Source organism: Vulpes lagopus, chromosome 7, assembly GCF_018345385.1.
Source record: "Vulpes lagopus strain Blue_001 chromosome 7, ASM1834538v1, whole genome shotgun sequence".
NCBI lineage: Eukaryota > Metazoa > Chordata > Mammalia > Carnivora > Canidae > Vulpes > Vulpes lagopus.
Genome location: NC_054830.1, coordinates 6,831,326 through 6,849,910, shown reverse-complemented (window position 1 = coordinate 6,849,910; position 18,585 = coordinate 6,831,326). Strand labels below are relative to the sequence as shown.

At 40.1% G+C, this 18,585-nt stretch overlaps 2 protein-coding genes across 6 annotated transcripts in view; both read right to left on the bottom strand.

Annotated features, from left to right (window-relative positions):
* The window catches only part of LOC121496114 (zinc finger protein 177-like), a 29,477-nt gene extending 13,891 nt beyond the window's left edge, over window positions 1-15,586 (bottom strand). The window contains exon 1 of the mRNA XM_041764391.1: window positions 15,531-15,586. The gene's annotated coding sequence lies outside the window, so the exon portion shown is untranslated. The remainder of the gene's footprint in view (window positions 1-15,530) is intronic.
* The window catches only part of LOC121496116 (zinc finger protein 559-like), a 35,616-nt gene that overhangs the window by 9,788 nt on the left and 7,243 nt on the right, over window positions 1-18,585 (bottom strand). For 2 of the 5 annotated variants that reach the window (XM_041764392.1, XM_041764393.1), the window contains 3 exons: window positions 18,286-18,374; window positions 17,314-17,440; window positions 15,531-15,613 (listed from right to left, as the gene is read on the bottom strand). In XM_041764392.1, the coding sequence (XP_041620326.1) occupies window positions 15,531-15,613; window positions 17,314-17,440; window positions 18,286-18,374 (299 nt within the window). Of the gene's footprint in view, window positions 1-5,518; window positions 5,692-13,637; window positions 15,002-15,530; window positions 15,614-17,313; window positions 17,481-18,285; window positions 18,375-18,585 lie in introns of those variants that run through there. The other 3 variants (XM_041764394.1, XM_041764395.1, XR_005989112.1) reach the window with 3 other exon arrangements.

Sequence of the window (18,585 nt, the reverse complement as noted above, 5' to 3'; positions counted from 1 at the left end):
TATATAACACACGTACACGTGTTACACATTATACACACGTATGCATAACATATATACACATTTACGTGTATAAAACACACATGCACATATAATGTGTTGTTATATAAACGTATGGCATATACACACGTGTGTAGGACATATATTCACATTCGTGTGTACACAGCATATATAAAATATATATGTATTTTCCCCCCTAAGTAGGCTCCCCCAGAGCATGGAGCCTGAGATCAAGACCTGAACCAACATCGAGAGTCAGACACCCAAACAACTGAGCCACCAGGTGCCCCTTATGTTATGTATATTTCATCACAATAAAAAAAAGCTGAAAAAAACCTGAAATAGTCTGGGCTGTTGCTGACCATCTCAGAGAGATTTCAGGCATCCCCAGCCCCAATAACTTACTGCCTGGATAGATATCTTAAACAAAATAAAATATGAAACAAAAGAAAAAAAAAAAAAAAAGAGCTACGCACTTAAATTTCCTCACTAGGGATCCCTGGGTGGCTCAGCAGTTTAGCACGGCCTTCGGCCTGGGGCGTGATCCTGGAGACCCAGGATCCAGTCCCACGTCAGGCACCCTGCATGGAGCCTGCTTCTCCCTCTGCCTGTGTCTCTCATGAATGAATGAATGAATGAATGAATGAATGAATAAATTTCCTCACAAAGAAAATACCAGGCTTGGGTTGTATAAGTTGGTTCTGCCATTCAGAGGAGAAAACTCCAACCTGACTCAAAAATTTCCAGTGATTAGACACACTTATGAAGACCGGCTATGTCACATGTTTGTATAGTACTATATTAGTAGAGATAATAACTTTCTGAATCTGTAAAGTTATATACTTTATATAGAGTTATATACTTGGAAGGTTTTATTTATAAATTTAGCCATTATGTGAAACTCCACAATTGTGCAAGATTCACAATGTCATGCTTGCATTTTGATTATTCTATTACAACACCTTATACAATTACCACATAGGAGAAAGGAGGAGGAGGCAGACACCTCTTTTATAAGTTTTACATAATAGCTTGATTTATCAAAGGAATTACCTTGACTAAGAGTATAAAGGGAAGAAGAATGTTCTTTCTGCCTGGTATAATATTAACATCAAACATTACACAGCCATGATTAAAAAAAAAACTTATAAGCAAATCTCATTAATAAACACAGATGAGGGCAGCCCGGGTGGCTCAGCAGTTTAGCGCTGCCTTCGGCCCAGAGTGTGACCCTGGAGTCCCAGGATGGAGTCCCACGTTGGGCTCCCTGCATGGAGCCTGCTTCTCCCTCTGCCTGTGTCTCTGCCTCTCTATCTCTCTGTGTCTCTCATGAATAAATAAAATCTTTAAAAAACAAAAACACAGATGCATGGGGCTCCTGGGCAGCTCAGTCAGTTAAGCCTGTGCCTTAGGCCCATGTCAGGACCCCAGCGTCCTGGGATGGAGCCCCACTACTTAGCAGGTAGTCTGCTTCTCTCTCCCCTTGCTCTTGCGCTCTCTCTCAAATAAAATCTTAAAAAGAATAAACACAGATACAAATAACCTAAAGTTTAAACCAAACATATTAATAAATGATGATAGTACATCGGAACCAAGTTGTGCTTATCCCAGAGATGTTTACTAGAAAATCTAATATAATTCGTTTTATTCATAGATAAAAGGAGGAAATAGTGTGATCATTTCAATGACACAATAAAAATGTCTTGTAATAGTATTTCATAAAACTTAATAATCCTAACCAACTCTATCAAAAACACAATTCAGGGGGCGCTTGGGTGGCTCAGTCAGTTTAGATCATAAGGTCATGGAAACACTCTCAAGCTCCACAGTCGAACAAGCCCCCTGGACCGGGTCGGTTGGCAACACCCAGAAATACTATACGTGACCCCACAAGTTTATCTCTGAAACTCGGCCCCGGTGCAGAAACGGGGAGAACCGGGCCACGGTGGGGACTAGCTCCATCGTCCACAGGGCGCGAGGACGGATCCGCGTAACTCAGGCCGGGGGGCGGGGGAGTGGGAGCAAGATCTTTGTGAACTCGTTCTCTCAAAATAACGCCGTTACTGCAGGAAATGAGACACAGAAAATGGCATTTCCTTGTGGGAAAATAAGTAAAAATATTTGGGGGAGAATTTCAGGGATGGGCTGAAGGCGTCACCAAGGTGCCCGACCGCATCTCCGCGCCCGCCTCCTCTCGGGGCCGAAGTCACGAGCGACCGCGGAGGGAAGGCGGTCGGGGCTCCGGGAGCAACGGCAGGGACGGCCGGGCCCGGAGGCAGTGCCGTGGCCCTGGAGCAGCTGGCGCCGGGAACGCTGCCTTTGACCTCTCCTAATCCCAACCCGGGTCAGCGCGGGGCGAGGCGGCCGGCCCTTGGGAGAAGGCGCAGGCCTCAGCTTCCGCAGCAGCCCGGAAGGGAGAACCCGCCCGGCGCACTTCCGCTTCCGGCCTCGGGCCGCGTGAGGCCTCGAGCGGATCTGCCCCCTGCCCCGGGCCCTGAGGTGCGGGGAGGAGCTGCGCGGCGTGGCCGAGGAGGGGGCGCTGGTAAGTCAAGGCTTTCTATTCCCTCAAAGAGGAAGCGAGGGCTCCCGGCTGGCTCAGTCCGTAGGGAATGACACTTGACCTCAGGTGGTGAATTCAAGCCCCGACTTAGGTGTAGACTCAAAAAACAAAACCGGGGCAACCGAAGAGTGGAGCAACTTGCTCCTGACCGCAGAGCTGTCTTTGACGCTATACGATCTCCCCAAGGGGAAACGGTAGCTCTCCAAGACTTCGAAAAAGGGACTGAGCAGGAACAAGAAAGAGGGCCTTAAACCTCACCTCTAAGCCACTATGGATTCACTTGTGAGGTCACTGCCCCTCCTATCTTCCTAAGTCCCCGCGGAGGTCGTACTGGATTTAAAGAATTATATTCTGGTACTTAAAAAGCAAAAACGAAAAAACAAAACGTTGGGTGTCAGAGGTTTAAGACTACCCACAAGAAATAGTACTTCATAAGGGCCCTGAAGACTGACTTAGATCTGCCTAAATGGAGTCCAGTTTCACTTTTAAGTGAAAATCCCAATCCGGTAGAGAAAGGGGTGGATTTTAGGTACTTTGAGGGTGTTGTTACTACTTTTGGACACTCCAAATTTAGGATTTAAAAAATCTCCAGAACCCCCTCTCTTTGTGACTCTTCCTGATACCTCTATGAATAAAACATCTGCCTAGACACAGATTTAAGAATTAAGAGAACCATGTTATTATTTAATGGAGCTACTCAGAAGTGGAGATCTGTGATTAAAAGAAATCTCAATCCCTTCCTGGTGGGCTGTGCTGCTCAGGCAGACCAACTCCATAAAATACTGCCAGTAAACAGAAGGCCCTAGAACCATGTGTTTAAAGTGGAAAATTTTCCAGCACCTGGCTGGCTCGGATGGAGCATGCAGCTCTTAATCTCGGAGTTTTAATTTCCAGCCCCATGTTGGGTGTAGGGATTACTTAAACTTAAAATGTGGAGGCCGAGAAAATTAAGACCATTCCACCTCAAGTTTAGCATTAGCACAAGTACAGCCATCTTAGGCCCCACAGGGAATCCCATTATCAGAAAGACAACAGAGCTCAAATGCCCTCGGCAGAGAATCCCATATCAGATCTTAAGAAACTCCCCCACCCTGTCCCCCATATTGGAATGGAAAAAATTCCTCCACCCCTTCTGAAAACCCCCTAGACCAGCCCATAAAAAATCCAGCTGTAACCCACTTCAGGGTCCAAGCCCCTGCTCTGCTGTGTGGAGTATACTTGGACCCAAGCTCAAGCTTGTAAATAAACCCTCGTGTACTTCCATCAGTGTAGGTTCCTTGGTGGTTTCTCGGATTCGCAATCTTGGGCACAACAAAAAAAAATTTAAATGTAAATTCTTCAATTTACATTTCCCCAAAAAAAGATTTCAAGGAAGCGTCTGTTCTTTACCACATAATGAGCACAGCCTTACAAGGTACTGCTAGGTGAACTATGAGGGGGTTTACACACTTTTATTGACCAAGGACTCTACTTTTCTTGGGGCACAAAGCAGGACACTCTGAGACAGAAGTAAAACACCCACTACCCATCCTGAGCTCCACTGTACACACACAGCCTTGGCCAATAACTGCCCTGGCCATCTTTGTTTTTGCGCTGTGCAAACCCAGAGCTTCCTGTTCCTAGAGGAAATGACACAGCTGCACAGGTTAGGCTGCTTATTCTTAGGAATACACCCTAGAAGAGTTCACTAGTGAAATTTGATTCCATCGTTTAACAGTTTTTTGGGGAAATGGGGGAAAAGAGAAATTCCAAAGTCAAATGGTCCAGGAATTCACAGTGGAATGTCTCTTCACAACTAGCTCTGCTCCCTGCTACTACAGTGAACAACCCTGGGCCCTTGCCTCAAAGCGCTTCTACTCAAAGGACTAACAAGGGCAGATCCTACCTCTCATGGTTGCAAATGTTTGGGACAGAGGAGTGGTATGGAGTGGGGGAGGGAACCAACAGAGATGACTTCAAGGTGGAAAGCAGGACCTGGGGACATGAATGGGGTTGGCATAGAAACTACTGCACCAGATGTGAATTTTCCATTTGTATGAATCTCATTTGAAAACTAATGACACAGGTTCTCTTAACCCGGCCCTTATGGGCTTTGACAGTCCATTCAGATTTGGGGTAAGCAGTGTAGAAATGCTGGAGATTTCCTCAAAAGCATTTGTAAAAAGCCATGTTAGGATAACTGCATTTATACCAACCCACCATAGGCTCATACAATCCAAGAACACTTTGTGATTGTGATGCATTTGCCTAAAATCCTTACTCTTAATGCACAAAGGACCTCAAGTTGAAAACAGGCTTTTGGAGCACCTGGGTGGCTCAGGTGGTTAGGCATCTGCCTTCGGCTCAGGTCATGATCCCGGGATCCTGCGATCAAGCCCCACACCCAGTTCCCGTTCTCAGTGGGGACCCTGTTTCTTCTTCTCCTGCAGCAACTCCCCCTGCTTGTGTTTGCATGCTCTGTGTCAAATAAATAAAATTAAAACAAATTTTTTCTCTTTAAAAAGAACACAGACTTTCAATCTCAATGGTTAACTCTTCTTCCGTTAGAAATCTCTGCATTTGTATTTCTAGTTTGTGTATTATTGATTGACCAAATTTTCAGATTTTTAAAAAAAATTTTTTTTAAATTTTTATTTATTTATGATAGTCACAGAGAGAGAGAGAGAGAGAGGCAGAGACATAGGCAGAGGGAGAAGCAGGCTCCATCCACCGGGAGCCCGACGTGGGATTTGATCCTGGGTCTCCAGGATCGCGCCCTGGGCCAAAGGCAGGCGCCAAACCGCTGCGCCACCCAGGGATCCCCCCCCCTTTTTTTTTGAAAAAATAAAAGTCCCTCTGGCCATTTATACCAAGATCAAAACCTGGCAAAATTGTACCACATACAGGTTAAGAGCTGAGACACTTTTCTTTTTTTTTTTTTTTTTTCTGAGACACTTTTCAATACAAATTTCCAGAAGCTAAATCTGGGGGATTCCAGGGTTCCAAAATTAAAAACTCTAGCTTCATTAAATGGTCACGTATACTTTTAAAAAATTACCTGCCTTTGTCAAATGCGAAGTTTTTTACAATAGACAAATGAAGATTTAGGTTCTTATTTTGATGACAGTAACAAATTTTTCATTTTCTTGAGATTCCTGAAAACCAAAACATGTAACTGTGATAACCTGAAATTAAATCGTTTGTACTATTACAGGAGCCAAAACAGTGGAGAAAAATAAACACCCCTTCTATTTGTGCTCTAAATTTGAAGATTATTAAAAAGCAAAATAAGCAAAAAGTACAGTCTTATTCTGATATGATTTTACTGTGATTTAATAGGTCTCTGGTGCCAGCCATGGGGGTTTTTCAGGTTCATTTTGGGATCTACAGAGTAAGTGGCTTACTAATAAAATCATGTGCTTAATTACTGTCATGTTAATATCCTGAAATATTGGGGGATCCCTGGATGGGCTCAGCGGTTTAGCGCCTGCCTTCGGCCCTGGGCATGATCCTGGAGTCCCGGGATCGAGTCACACATCAGGCTCCCTGCATGGAGCCTGCTTCTCCCTCTGCCTGTGTCTCTGCCTCTGTGTGTCTCTCATGAATTTAAAAAAAGGGGGGGGGGGGAGGGGGATAGTTTAAAGTGAAATGATAAGCTAGAATCCACCAGAAATGATTGTAGATATTTCATGTCACATAAATCACATAAGCAGAATAGGAACAGTGGCTCCCTCAGAGAGTTGTAATGAAAACGAAGTGATTCAATCCATGCAAAGCTCAGGGCATTTCATGGCATAAAGTAAATTGCAAAGTAACTGGGAGCTCTCACCAGCCCTTCTGAGTCATGACTGTTAGAAACTTTCCACTGACATTTGGTAAGAAATAACTTGCCTTATTAGATCTCATTTAGCAAAGAAATGAGGCTTAGAAGAGGCTAAGGGAAGTACCCCAAACATATAGCTCAAAACCAAAACAGCAGAGCCCACACTTCAACAGTCTGACTCCAGTCTGAGCCCTTAACACCCAGGATGTACTTGGGCAAAAAGCAAGCCAAATTCTGAAGCACACTGGGTCCTTGGGATGTTCCCAGTTAACTGTCTAGACCATTTAAAAGACTAATCATAAGAAGAAAAAGAGAGTAAGTCTGTTATGGTCATTACTGCTGTGTAACAAACTACCCAAACATAGTGATACATAATAGCAATTCTCAAAATGTGGTTGCCAGACTGCTGAAGGACCCCAAGACACTTTCAAGCAGTCTGTGAGGTCAAAACTATTGTTAGAATAGTTCTGTTATTTACCATTTTATCATGTTAACATTTATACTGATTATAAAAGCAATGGTGATGGTATAAGTGCTGACACCTTAGCAGAAATCAAGGTAGTGGCACCACGTGCCACAATCACTGTATTCTTCACTGCCACAGACTCATGATAAATTAAAAAAAAAAATCCAGTTTTCCTTAAAAATGTCCTTGAGGCAACAGAAAAATCTGGAAAACGTATATAACTGCAACCATGATGTTGCAGGTTTCTCAACATTTACAAACCTTTTTGCTATTATCAATAGTTGTATTAGTCCATGATGATGTTTGATGCTGGATAATAAAATAGGTCAACATTTGAAAAATATGCATACCATAGTGAACTATTTCCTACCCAAGTAACATATGATGACACAAAATCACATCTGAGGGGATGCCTGGGTGGCTCAGTGGTTGAGTGTTTGCCTTTGGCTCAGGGCGTGATCCTGGAGTCCCAGGATCAAGTCCCACATCGGGCTCCCTGTATGGAGCCTGCTTCTCCTTCTGCCTGTGTCTCTGCCTCTCTCTCTCTCTGAATAAATAAATAAAATCTTCAAAAAAAAATCACATATGGGAAAAATATCCAAAGTGTAAGAAAAATCCACTTGTAATGTAAAAGAACAGCAAGGGTTTGCTGACAGAACTTCATACTCCATGGTGCAGCTAAATCCTTAAGAAACTACCATTAGTTGAGTTTTGGCAAAGTATCAAAGAGCCAAAATTCTATGAAAATACTTCTCTTTTCCAACTATGTATCTCAATAAAGCCAAATTTTCTATATATACTTTATCTAAAACAACTTATGGCAAAAAATTGAATGCAGAAGCAGGTATAAGATTCCAGCTGTTCTTAATTACACTAGACAAAATGATTTATAAAATCTTTTTTGTAAAGCTTGTCACTCATCTGGTTAAGGAAAAAAAAAATACTTTATGACATTCATTAAAGATAGTGAGAAAAAAAAAAAAAGATAGTGAGGCAGACTTTTTTCAGCCATTAAGACAGGTACAGGGACCACTGCAACAAGATTTTACAGTGGGAAAGAGAATGGGCACAAGTTCTAATACAGCATGTAAGTGGGAACTTAGAGCAAAGGAGCAGGATAGGAATCAGTGGATAGAAATTTACTAAGAGGAAACAAGAAGGATTAGGGGGTTTCTGGATGAACTGACCTAACAGAATCTTTGCTAAAGATGGGCCAGGGTGATCAGAAATCACTTGAAAGATGGTAGAGGATAAGGAACCCAGCCAGACACTCAGAATGATCACTAATGGAGGATGGGGAACTCTCGCTAAATAAACTGACTTAGCAGGGTTCTTACTAAAATAGGTATTTTAAGGAAATGCACAGATGAACCCAGAAAAAAAAAAAACCCAATGAACCTAGGAGACTTAACTAAAGTTTGGTCAAGAAGAGATTCTCACTTCTCACATTTTTTGTTTTCATTTTAGGAAAGTTATTTTTCACAAATATGTACAATATGAAATGAATCATAAATATTTGAAACATCTGTCTTAACTTCTAATGTCAAATACTCATAGATACAATGCCCATAAAATGAAGCATTTTGGGTACTCGATTTTGAAGAGTATAAAGGAGTCCAGAGGTCAAAAAGTCTGAAAACTGCTGGTGTGCACCCACCACCATTTTGTTATTTTCACAGACCAAAAGTCAAGAATTTGGACAAGACACAAAGGGAATTAATGGCTTGTCTCTGCCCTATAAAGACCAGGGGCCTTACTTGGGAAGACTCACACAGCTCAAGGTGACTCGAAAGACATTGAGACTGGAGTCATCATCTGGAGACTCACACGTGCATCTGGTTGCCTTCCTTGAAATAGCTAGAAGGCTGAGAACATGGTGATGGCTGACAGGAGCACCTCCATGTAGCCCCACCATGTCACAGCAGAACTGTTTGCATACCAACAGGAAATATACCAACAGAGAAAATGCCAAGATAACCAGGAGGGAAACGGTCTCTTATGGCCTAGACTGGGAAATCATATGGCACCATTTATTTATATTGTACTCCTCTAGGAAAAGGCTGAAAGTATGCCCAGATTCAAGGGAGGTCAAAGAATTTGGTGGCCATGTTTTAAAATCATCACAGTCAAAAAAATAAATAAATAAAATAAAATCATCACAGTCTGTCACAAATTACTTATATACTTTCCACATACACAAATAGTCACTGCCTATAAAAACATGCCCAAACCTTGTGCCCATAGCATCAGACTCAAGTTCTATCTATGTCCAGAATCTTGACAACTAAATCAGGTCCAATCTGGAAAAGACTGCTTGGGTTTGCTTTGAGTGTTACTCTAGAAGATTTGTGGAGAGACAAGTTATTTACTCCTCACACACTCAGTATATAGTTGTGAGAGGAAGAAAGGATAATCAGAACAGACATTTGTTTTAAGAAAGGGATTGGGAGCATCTGACTGGCTCAGCCAGAAGACCATGTGACTATTGACCTCAGGGTTGTGAGTTCAAACCCCACACTGGAAGCAGATATTACTAAAAAAAATAAATAACCTTTTAAAAAATAAAATGCTGGCTGCTTATCATTCATAAAGGTAGGAAGGAGGAGGAGGAATGAGAGGCCTACTGCAGCCAATGATCAATAGCACTTCTGAAAGTCAGACAGGAACATCTTGTCTATTTCTTAAGGATCAGTAATGTATCATAGGAGTGATTCTGAGGTTCAGCTACCTGAATCACACTTGCTTTCCCATAGGACCATATTTTTAATGGAATACTTTTAAAGGCAAATTTCATCTTGTTTCCTGCCCACAGTTTGGGGATACAAAGGTCTCTATTTACTTTAAGACTTTTTTAAACAACAATTTTAGGTTCAAAATGAAACTGAACAAGGTACAGAGTTCCCATATACTCCTGCCTCTACACATGAATAACTTCCACCACTACTAACATCTCACACCAGTGTGGTAAATTTGTTACAACTGATAAACCAACACTGACACATTACCATCACCCATAGCCCTTAGGGTTCACTTTCTGTGTTGCGTACTCTAAGGTCTGGACAAATACAGCATGCAGCATGACTTTCACCACTTTAGCGTCATACAAGGCTATTTCACTGCCTTCAAAATGCTTGTGCTTTGCCTATTCATATCTCCATCTACTCCTCCCTACAACCACCACTGATCTCCACAGTCTTGCCTTTTTCAGGATGTCCTAGAGTTAGAAACATACAATATGTAACCCTTCCAGGTTGTCTTCTTTCATTTAGTAATAGGCATTTAAGGTGCTTCCAGGTCTTTTCAAGGCCTGATAGCTCATTCCTTTTAAGTGCTGGATATTCCATTGTCTGGATGCACCAGTCTATTCAGTTACCTGCTGAAGACATTCATTCACCTACTGAAGTTTTGGCAATTAGGAATAATAATAATAAAAAAATCTGCTACAAACATTCATGTGGAAATAATAATAATAAAAAAACCCTGCAACACCATGTGCTGGTTTTTGAATGAACCTAAGTTTTCAACTTCTTTGGATAAATACCAAGGACCCTGTCTACTGGATAATTTTACAGGAGAATGTTTAATTTTATAAGAAACGACCAAACTATTCCAAAGCACTTGTACAATTTTGTATTCCCACCAGCAAAGAAGCATTTGGTGCTATTAGTGCTCCAGATTTCGACCATCCCCATAGATGTGTGGGGATATCCCATTTTAATTTGTATTTTTCTGATGACATGATGTGGAACATCTTTTCACAAATGCTTATTTGCCATTTGTATATCTGTGGTGAAGTGTGTTAAGGTTTTTGGCCCATTTTTGAAAAGCTATTCTTAATGTTGAGTTTTAAGAGTTCCTTATGTATTTTGAGTAACAGTCCTTTATCCAAATGTGTCTTTTGCAGATATTTTCTCCAAATCCATGCTTGCCACAGTCCTGATGTCTTTAACAGAACGTAAGTTTTTAATTTAATTTTTTTATTTATTTTTTTAAAGGTTTCTTATTTATTTATTCATGATAGTCACAGAGAGAGAGAGAGAGAGGCAGAGACACAGGCAAAGGAAGAAGCAGGCTCCATGCAGGGAGCCTGACATGGGATTCGATCCAGGGTCTCCAGGATCCCGCCCTGGGCCAAAGGCAGGCGCCAAACTGCTGCGCCACCCAGGGATCCCAGTTTTTAATTTTAATAAAGTCCAGTTTACCAATTATTTCTTTTATAGATCGAGTTTTCAGTTTTATATTTAAAAAGGATGGGCAGCCCAGGTGGCTCAGTGGTTTAGCGCCACCTTCGGCCCAGGGCGTGATCTTGGAGACCAGGGATCAAGTCCCACGTCGGGCTCCCTGCATGGAGCCTGCTTCTCCTTCTGCCTATGTCTCTGCCTCTCTTTGTTGCCTCTCATGAATAAATAAGTAAAATCTTAAAAAAAAAAGAAAGGTATCGCTATACCCAATAACATTTAGGTTTCTCCTATATTATCTTCTAGGGGCTTATAGTTGCATATTTTCCACTTAGGTTTACAATGCATTTTGAGTTAATTTTTATGAAGAGTGTTCAGGATCTAGATTCATTCTTTTGCATGTGGATGACTAGTTGTTCCAGCATCATCTGTTGGAAAGAATTATCTTATTCCATTCCATTGCTTTTGCTCTTCTGTCAAAAGACCAGCTGACTACTTATGTGGACCTATTTCTCAGCTGTGTTCAGTTCTATCAATCTGTCTATTCTCTTACCAAATACGAGGCTGGCTTACCGTAGCTTTATATTAAATCTTGAAGCCACATAGTTTCAGTCCTCCAACTTTGTTCTACTCCTTCAATACTGTGTTGTCAATTTGGGTCTTTTGCATCTCCATATAAACATCAGAATCAGTTTGTCAATATCCACAAAATAAGTAGCTGCAATTTTGATTGGATTGAATCTATTGGTCAGGTTGGGAAGAACTAACATCTTGACAATATAGTCTATCCATGAACATTAAATACCTATTTATTTAGTTCTTTGGGTTTGTTCATCAGTTTTATAATTTTCCCTAGACTTTTGTTGTGCTGATATAAATAGTATTGTGTTTGAAATATCAAATTCTATTTATTCATTGCTAGTGTACAGGAAAACAATTGATAGTTTCATGGATGTGTGCATGCATCAAAACTTAAGTCATACACTTAAAATACGTATAGTTTATTGCATAGCAATTATACCTCAATAAACCTGTTAAGAAAACCAAACTCAATAATAAACCAGGGAATCGCTGGGTGACTCAGCGGTTTAGCGCCTGCCTTCAGCCTGGGGCATGGTCCTGGAGGTCCAGGATTGAGTCCTACATCAGGCTCCCTGCGTGGAGCCTGCTTCTCCCTCTGCCTGTGTCTCTGCCTCTCTCTCTGTGTCTCTCACGAATAAATGAATACAATCTTAAAAAATAATAACAAACCAAAGACTCTTAACAAGAAAAAAGATATTTGAACATACAATTCACCAGAGATAAATGGGTGACAAATACGTGAAAAAGATGTTCAACATTATTGGTCTTTAAATCTACAGGTCTACTTTAAGAAGAGACACATGCAGAGAGTCAACTCATTTAAATAAAAATGGTTTTCTTTTCTGGTATCAATTTTCTTGTATGTAGTAAGTAAAAATTTGCTACTCTAAAACTTTACCAAATTTTTACACTTTTAGGTTTTATTTTAAAACCTTTTGTAACAAAACAAAACAAAACAAAACATCTTTTGTAACAAAGGTTTTTCTTTCTTTCCCTTTAAGATTTTTCATTTAAAAAACCCTTTTAGGGGTAGTGGAAAGGGAGGTGGGCGGGGGTTGGGGTGACTGGGTGATGGGCATTGATGGGGGCACTTGATAGGATGAGCACTGGGTGATATGCTATATGTTGGCAAATTGAAAAATAAAAAACCCTTTTAGGATATCAATTTTTGTAAAAAATACATGTAAGATATTTACTGAAAGAAGTTTTTACGTTCACAGACTAAGTGACTTATTCCGTGTAACATAAAGTCTTTTCCACATTCACTACATTTATAATTTGCAGTTCCTCTCCAGTGTGAATTATGTTTCCTAATAACAAAGAACAATCAAAGGTCTTCCTATATCCCTTTCTCTCATGGGATCTTTCCTAATGTGTGTTTTCTTATTTTTCCAAAGTGGAGGATAAAAATTTTTTTTAGGGATCCTTGAGTGGCGCAGCGGTTTAGCACCTGCCTTTGGCCCGGGATCGAATCCCACGTCGGGCTCCCTGTGCATGGAGCCTGCTTCTCCCTCTGCCTATGTCTCTGCCTCTCTCTCTCTCCCTGTGTGACTATCATAAATAAATAAAAATAAAAATTAAAAAAAAATTTTTTTAATCCTACACTTTTTACATTTGCAAGATTTTTCATACCTATGATATCACAGCTGAATAGTAAAGTATAAGGCAAAGCTAAAGGGTTTCTATATTCCTTATTAATAAGGTCACCTTCACTGTGAATTAGTATGTTTTATAAGATAAAGTAAAAAGGCTTTCCCATATTCTCTGTAAGCATAAACTTTTCTCAAGTGTGCAATCTTATACATTCATTAACGAATGAAGAAGTACTAAAAGGTTTTCCCACATCCCTCATCTCTATGTGGCTTCTATTGAGTTTTTAAGATTTTATTTATTTGAGAGAGAGAGAGAGTGTGTGTGTGCGTGCACAAGCACAGGGAGAAACAGGAGAGAGAAAAGCAGGCTCTCTCCTAAGCAGGGAGCCCGATGCAGGAATTGATCCCAGGACGCTGGGATCAAGACTTGGGGGGGGGGGGGGGGATGGCAGATGTTTAACCCACTGAGCCACCCAGGCAGTCTCTCTCCCCACGCTGTGAATTCTTTTTTTTTTTTTTTTAATGTTTTTATTACATTTTTATTTCCCACTGTGAATTCTTAAATGTTGAATAAGGTATGTGGATGGTAAAGGCATTCTCACAGTCCTTACATTCAAAAGGTCATCCACAAGGTCCTCCACCAGTGTGAGTTCTCATGTGTACTATAATGCCTGACGAAATAGTGAAGGCTCTCCCACACTTTTTACATTGATATGGCTTCTTTCCAGTATGTGTTCTTTTATGTTGACTAAAGTGTGTGGAATATCTAAATGATTTCCCATATTCCTTACACTCAAAATGTCTTTCTACACTCAGTATTACTCAATATTAAGAAATGATGATCAAATAAAGGCTTTCCCACACTGATTATAATTATAGGGTTTTACTCAAAGTGGGTTTGCATGTGACTTTTAAAACAAGAGGAGTTACTAGAGGATTTCCCATGTTCCTTATATTGTTAAGGTTCCTTGCCAGTGTGAGTTCTTATATGTATGGTAAGGTATGAGAAACTATATAGTGAGGCGTTTCCACATTCCTTACATTTACAAGGCTTCTCTCCAGTGTGAGTTCTGTGTTTTCTAAGACTTGAATAATCAGTGAAGGCTTTCTGACATTTACTACACTCAGAGGGTTTTTCTCCAGTGTGAACTCACATGTGAATATTGAGTTTTGGGAAGCAAGTAAACTCTTTACTATGCTCCTTGCAAACAGTGTTTCTCTATGAAATTGTATACATTTAGCAAGATTTGGGGAGTAAGGAAAAGCTTTCTCAAATTTCTTACATTCCATAGGCATCAGTTCACTTTGAGTTTTTTTTTTTCCACTTTGAGTTCTTAAATGTTGAATTACGACATGAAGATCAAATAAAGGTTTTCCCACATTCTTTATATTTGTAGGATTTTTTCTGTTAACTTGCATATGTACAAAAAAGCCTACAGAATGTGAAAAAGCTTTCCTACATTCCTTAAAGGCATACAGCCTCTATGAATTCTATGAATTCATGAATTCTATGAATTCTTACATTACAGTGTGAGGATGAAGGAATGCTTTTCCCACAGTCAGTTTCCTGTGAGTCTAAATTTTCTTGTGAACCAGATGTGGATTTTGGCTGAAGATGGTTTCACACTGATTGTACTTCTAAGGCTTCTACTATGGGTTTTGTTGTGTACATTAAGAGCAGAGTTGTGAAGGCTTTTACACACTGATTGCACTCACAAGTTTTCTAACGTGAGTAATCTGTAAATCTTAAAGCAGGAGTGTTCACTGAAGGCCTTTTCCCAATGGTTAAAATTAAACAAATTCCTCTCCAATATGGTTTCTTTCCTGTTGATGAAGAAATTAGCGATGACTTATAAAAGTTATCCAGCTTTATTATATTCAGAAATCCTCCCCTCTATCTTGAATTCTGTTATACTATACATGAAACACACCAGTATGACTTTAGTTTTTGTTTTTTCTTCAATTTTCACTGCATGCAGTGCAGGGTTCCAGACCTGAGTGCTTTCAAACAGAATAAAGTGACCATTCTGCTAAAAAGTTCTGTAATAGTCTTTACTTTCACAGGTATTCTTAGAGAGCTTAGCTGATAACCAACTGAGATGAAATTATCCAAAACTTTATCTGAATTATATATATGGAAATACTAAGTGAATACTATGTGAATATATCTTAGGGAGTATTTAAAGTGTTTGTCAAATTCATAACGCTCAGACTCTGTGAGAGACAGTTTTGTTTGGGATGAATAACACTAGCCCCAAATGTCTGTTATGGTTATCATGCTGCTTTTCTATTTATGGAATTTCCAATCTTCCATTGATGTGGAAGGCAAAGTATTACACACTGTGAATCTTACCATTTCTACCACACTGGGTGTTTTCCCCTGCAAAATATTCTGCTGAGGTGCTGACCATTTGGAATTAAGACAAATCTCCCAATCTGAAATAAGATTAAAAAAAACATTAAGGTCTTGGAAAAATAAATGATAGAAGGAAAGTGTTAAAAATAAAGACTGATATGTACTTACTTTCAAAGTCTCACTTAAAACAGATTACAAAATAAAAGGAAATGAATATATAGAGATTGAGAAATCTGTCTATATTAAGAATTTGGGGGTGGTGCAGCGGTTTAGCGCCTGCCTTTGGCCCAGGGCGTGATCCTGGAGACCCGGGATCGAATCCCACATCGGGCTCCCGGTGCATGGAGCCTGCTTCTCCCTCTGCCTGTGTCTCTGCCTCTCTCTCTCTCTGTGACTATCATAAATAAATAAAAATTAAAAAAAAAAAAAAAAGAATTTGGGGGCAGCCTGGGTGGCTCAGTGGTTTAGCACCGCCTTGAGCCCAGGGCCTGATCCTGGAGACCTAGGATCGAGTCCCACGTTGGGTTCCCTGTGTGGAGCCTGCTTCTCCCTCTGCTGCTCTCTCTCTCTCTCTGTGTCTCTCATTTTTTTTTTTTTTTCTCTCTGTGTCTCTCATTAATAAATAAATACAATCTTAAAAAAAAAAAAAAAAAGAATTTGGCAATGATAAAGTCCTGATCAATTTGGTTGGTGTTTTAAGAAATGACTCTATAAATATTGAGACTGATGGTGAACAAAAAGCACCATAACCAGGAAAGCAAGCTGAAAGGAAATGGATAAAGAGCTAAATGCAAAATTTAAAGAAGAAATAGATCTTACTGTCAGGCCAAAAGGAAATTTCAGAAAAGTGGGTAAGAAGTTGAAGTCTGAAGACTCCTAACTCTGGGAAACGAACTAGGGGTGGTGGAAGGGGAGGAGGGCGGGAGGTGGGGGTGAATGGGTGCCGGGCACTGAGGGGGGCACTTGACAGGATGAGCACTGGGTGTTATTCTGTATGTTGGCAAATTGAACACCAATAAAAAAATAAATTTATCATTAAAAAAAAAAAAGAAGTCTGAAATACCCAAGGAACCAGAGAAACCAAAGGTACTAGCATTCTCAGGAAAAATTCACCTTCAAAAGCTTATTTCACATTTCCAAATAGACTGCAACTCTTATGGATTCCTGCTGTTTTTTTTTGTTTTTGTTTTTTTTTTTAAATAAACTCTCCTCTTTCCCTTACTTTACAGAACTCTTCCCACCATCCTCCACTCTCCTTTTTGTTCCACCTGAAAGATCAGACCTGGTCTGCACACTTGGTGCTTGACTAGCAGAGAAAGAAGGTTGATACAAGAACACTAAAGGGATGACAAATAATTCCATAAATCAGGACTAAGATTCTGCCCTTCAGGAATACCAAATACTGTCAGTTATAACTTGAGAAACAATAAAATGTTTGTGACAACTGTATCAAACCAATAAACTTCCAAATGAAACTAAAATGCAAACATATACTCTCTCATCGTTGACCAAAAGGGATGCCCATCTTTCCCCCTGAAATCTAGGCTCAAACTCGTATGTTAAAACATTTTTGAAGTCCTAAGTCTTTCATTCCACAGAGGAAATAAAAACATCTTCATTTTCAAGAGGAAGCCACTTCAATGTAAGATCTACAAAAACAAAAACAATGTTTCTCTTTTTTTTTAACTGCTGTATTGCCATTAGTAGGCAGAGTCTAGAACACCGTCACTTAAAGATTTGTTGCAGAAAAAGCGAAATGAAGATATGGCACCAGCCTTACCTGTTGAAGCTAGATTCTTGTAGTTCTCCAGCACCACATCTCTGTATGGCCTTCTTTGAGTTTGATCCAGCAAAGTCCACTCTTCCTGGGTGAATTCCACAGCCACATCGTCAAAGGTCACTGGGTCCTAAATCACCACAAACATCCCAGCATCAGGCAGTCACCATCTACATCCGTGTTCAATGAAGAAAATGGGAGACCTAAAGCTTAGACAGCATTCCATGTTCTCCCATCATCTCTCCCAGGGCTTGTTAGTCCTCATGCCCATTCTCCTATCTGGACATATTCACTGGTGACATCATCCAGTCATATAGCTTTAAGAGCACCTCTTTCACCCAACTGAATGTATCTCACCACAACTATATTATACCCTTTTCTAGTCTTATTCTCCTCTATTGACAGGACTTACCATAGTCTGAACACATTATAGACACAATAAATGGTGGTGAATGATTACTCCAGTGATAGCACAAATTCTGAGAAACATATGTTCACTCTGTCACAGTGTATCATAGCACAATGAGAGCACACAATCAGCATAGATGTGAGCTGGACTGAATTAGTAAATACTGAGATAATAATATCATTTCCCTATGTCATTTGTCAACCTCATTAAAAAATCCTACAACATAAGGAGATTTAACTGGCTACTCAAGTCCTTAAGCAGGCCTTATATATATCTAAAGATATTCCATTCCACTAGAAGAAAACATATCTACTTAATAGGAATAAATATGTACTTAGAAAATATTTTATTTATTTGAGAGTGAACAAGTAAGAGAGCATAAGCTGGCTGGTTAGGGGTGGGGTAGAGGGAGAAGCAGACTCTCTGCTGGACTGGGAGCTTGATGTGGGACTCAATCCCAGGACCCTGGGATCAGGAACTAAGATAAAGGCAGAAATTTAACTGGCTGAGTTAGCCAGGCACTCCAGAAGCATGTACTTTTATAAAAGAATAAAGTTCCTACTTACCTGAGAATAATTTATAAGACACTTGGTCACTATCCTTTCCCCTTCTGACTTTTCCTCATGAAGACAGAAAAAATCTTGAGAAAGATGACCTTGGGGAGAAGAAAAAAAACTGAGAACCCAGGTCGTGCAGTTTCCACTCAGGCTAGAAGCTACTCCACACTAATTCTGAATTGACACACATGCTGTTGCCATAAAATACCCAAGCAAACTGCCTTATTTGAAATCAGAAGGGTTTAGAGCTTTGGAAGGAAAAGTTTAATAATCCCATTTTTCAGAAAAAGAAACTTGAAGTCCAGAGAG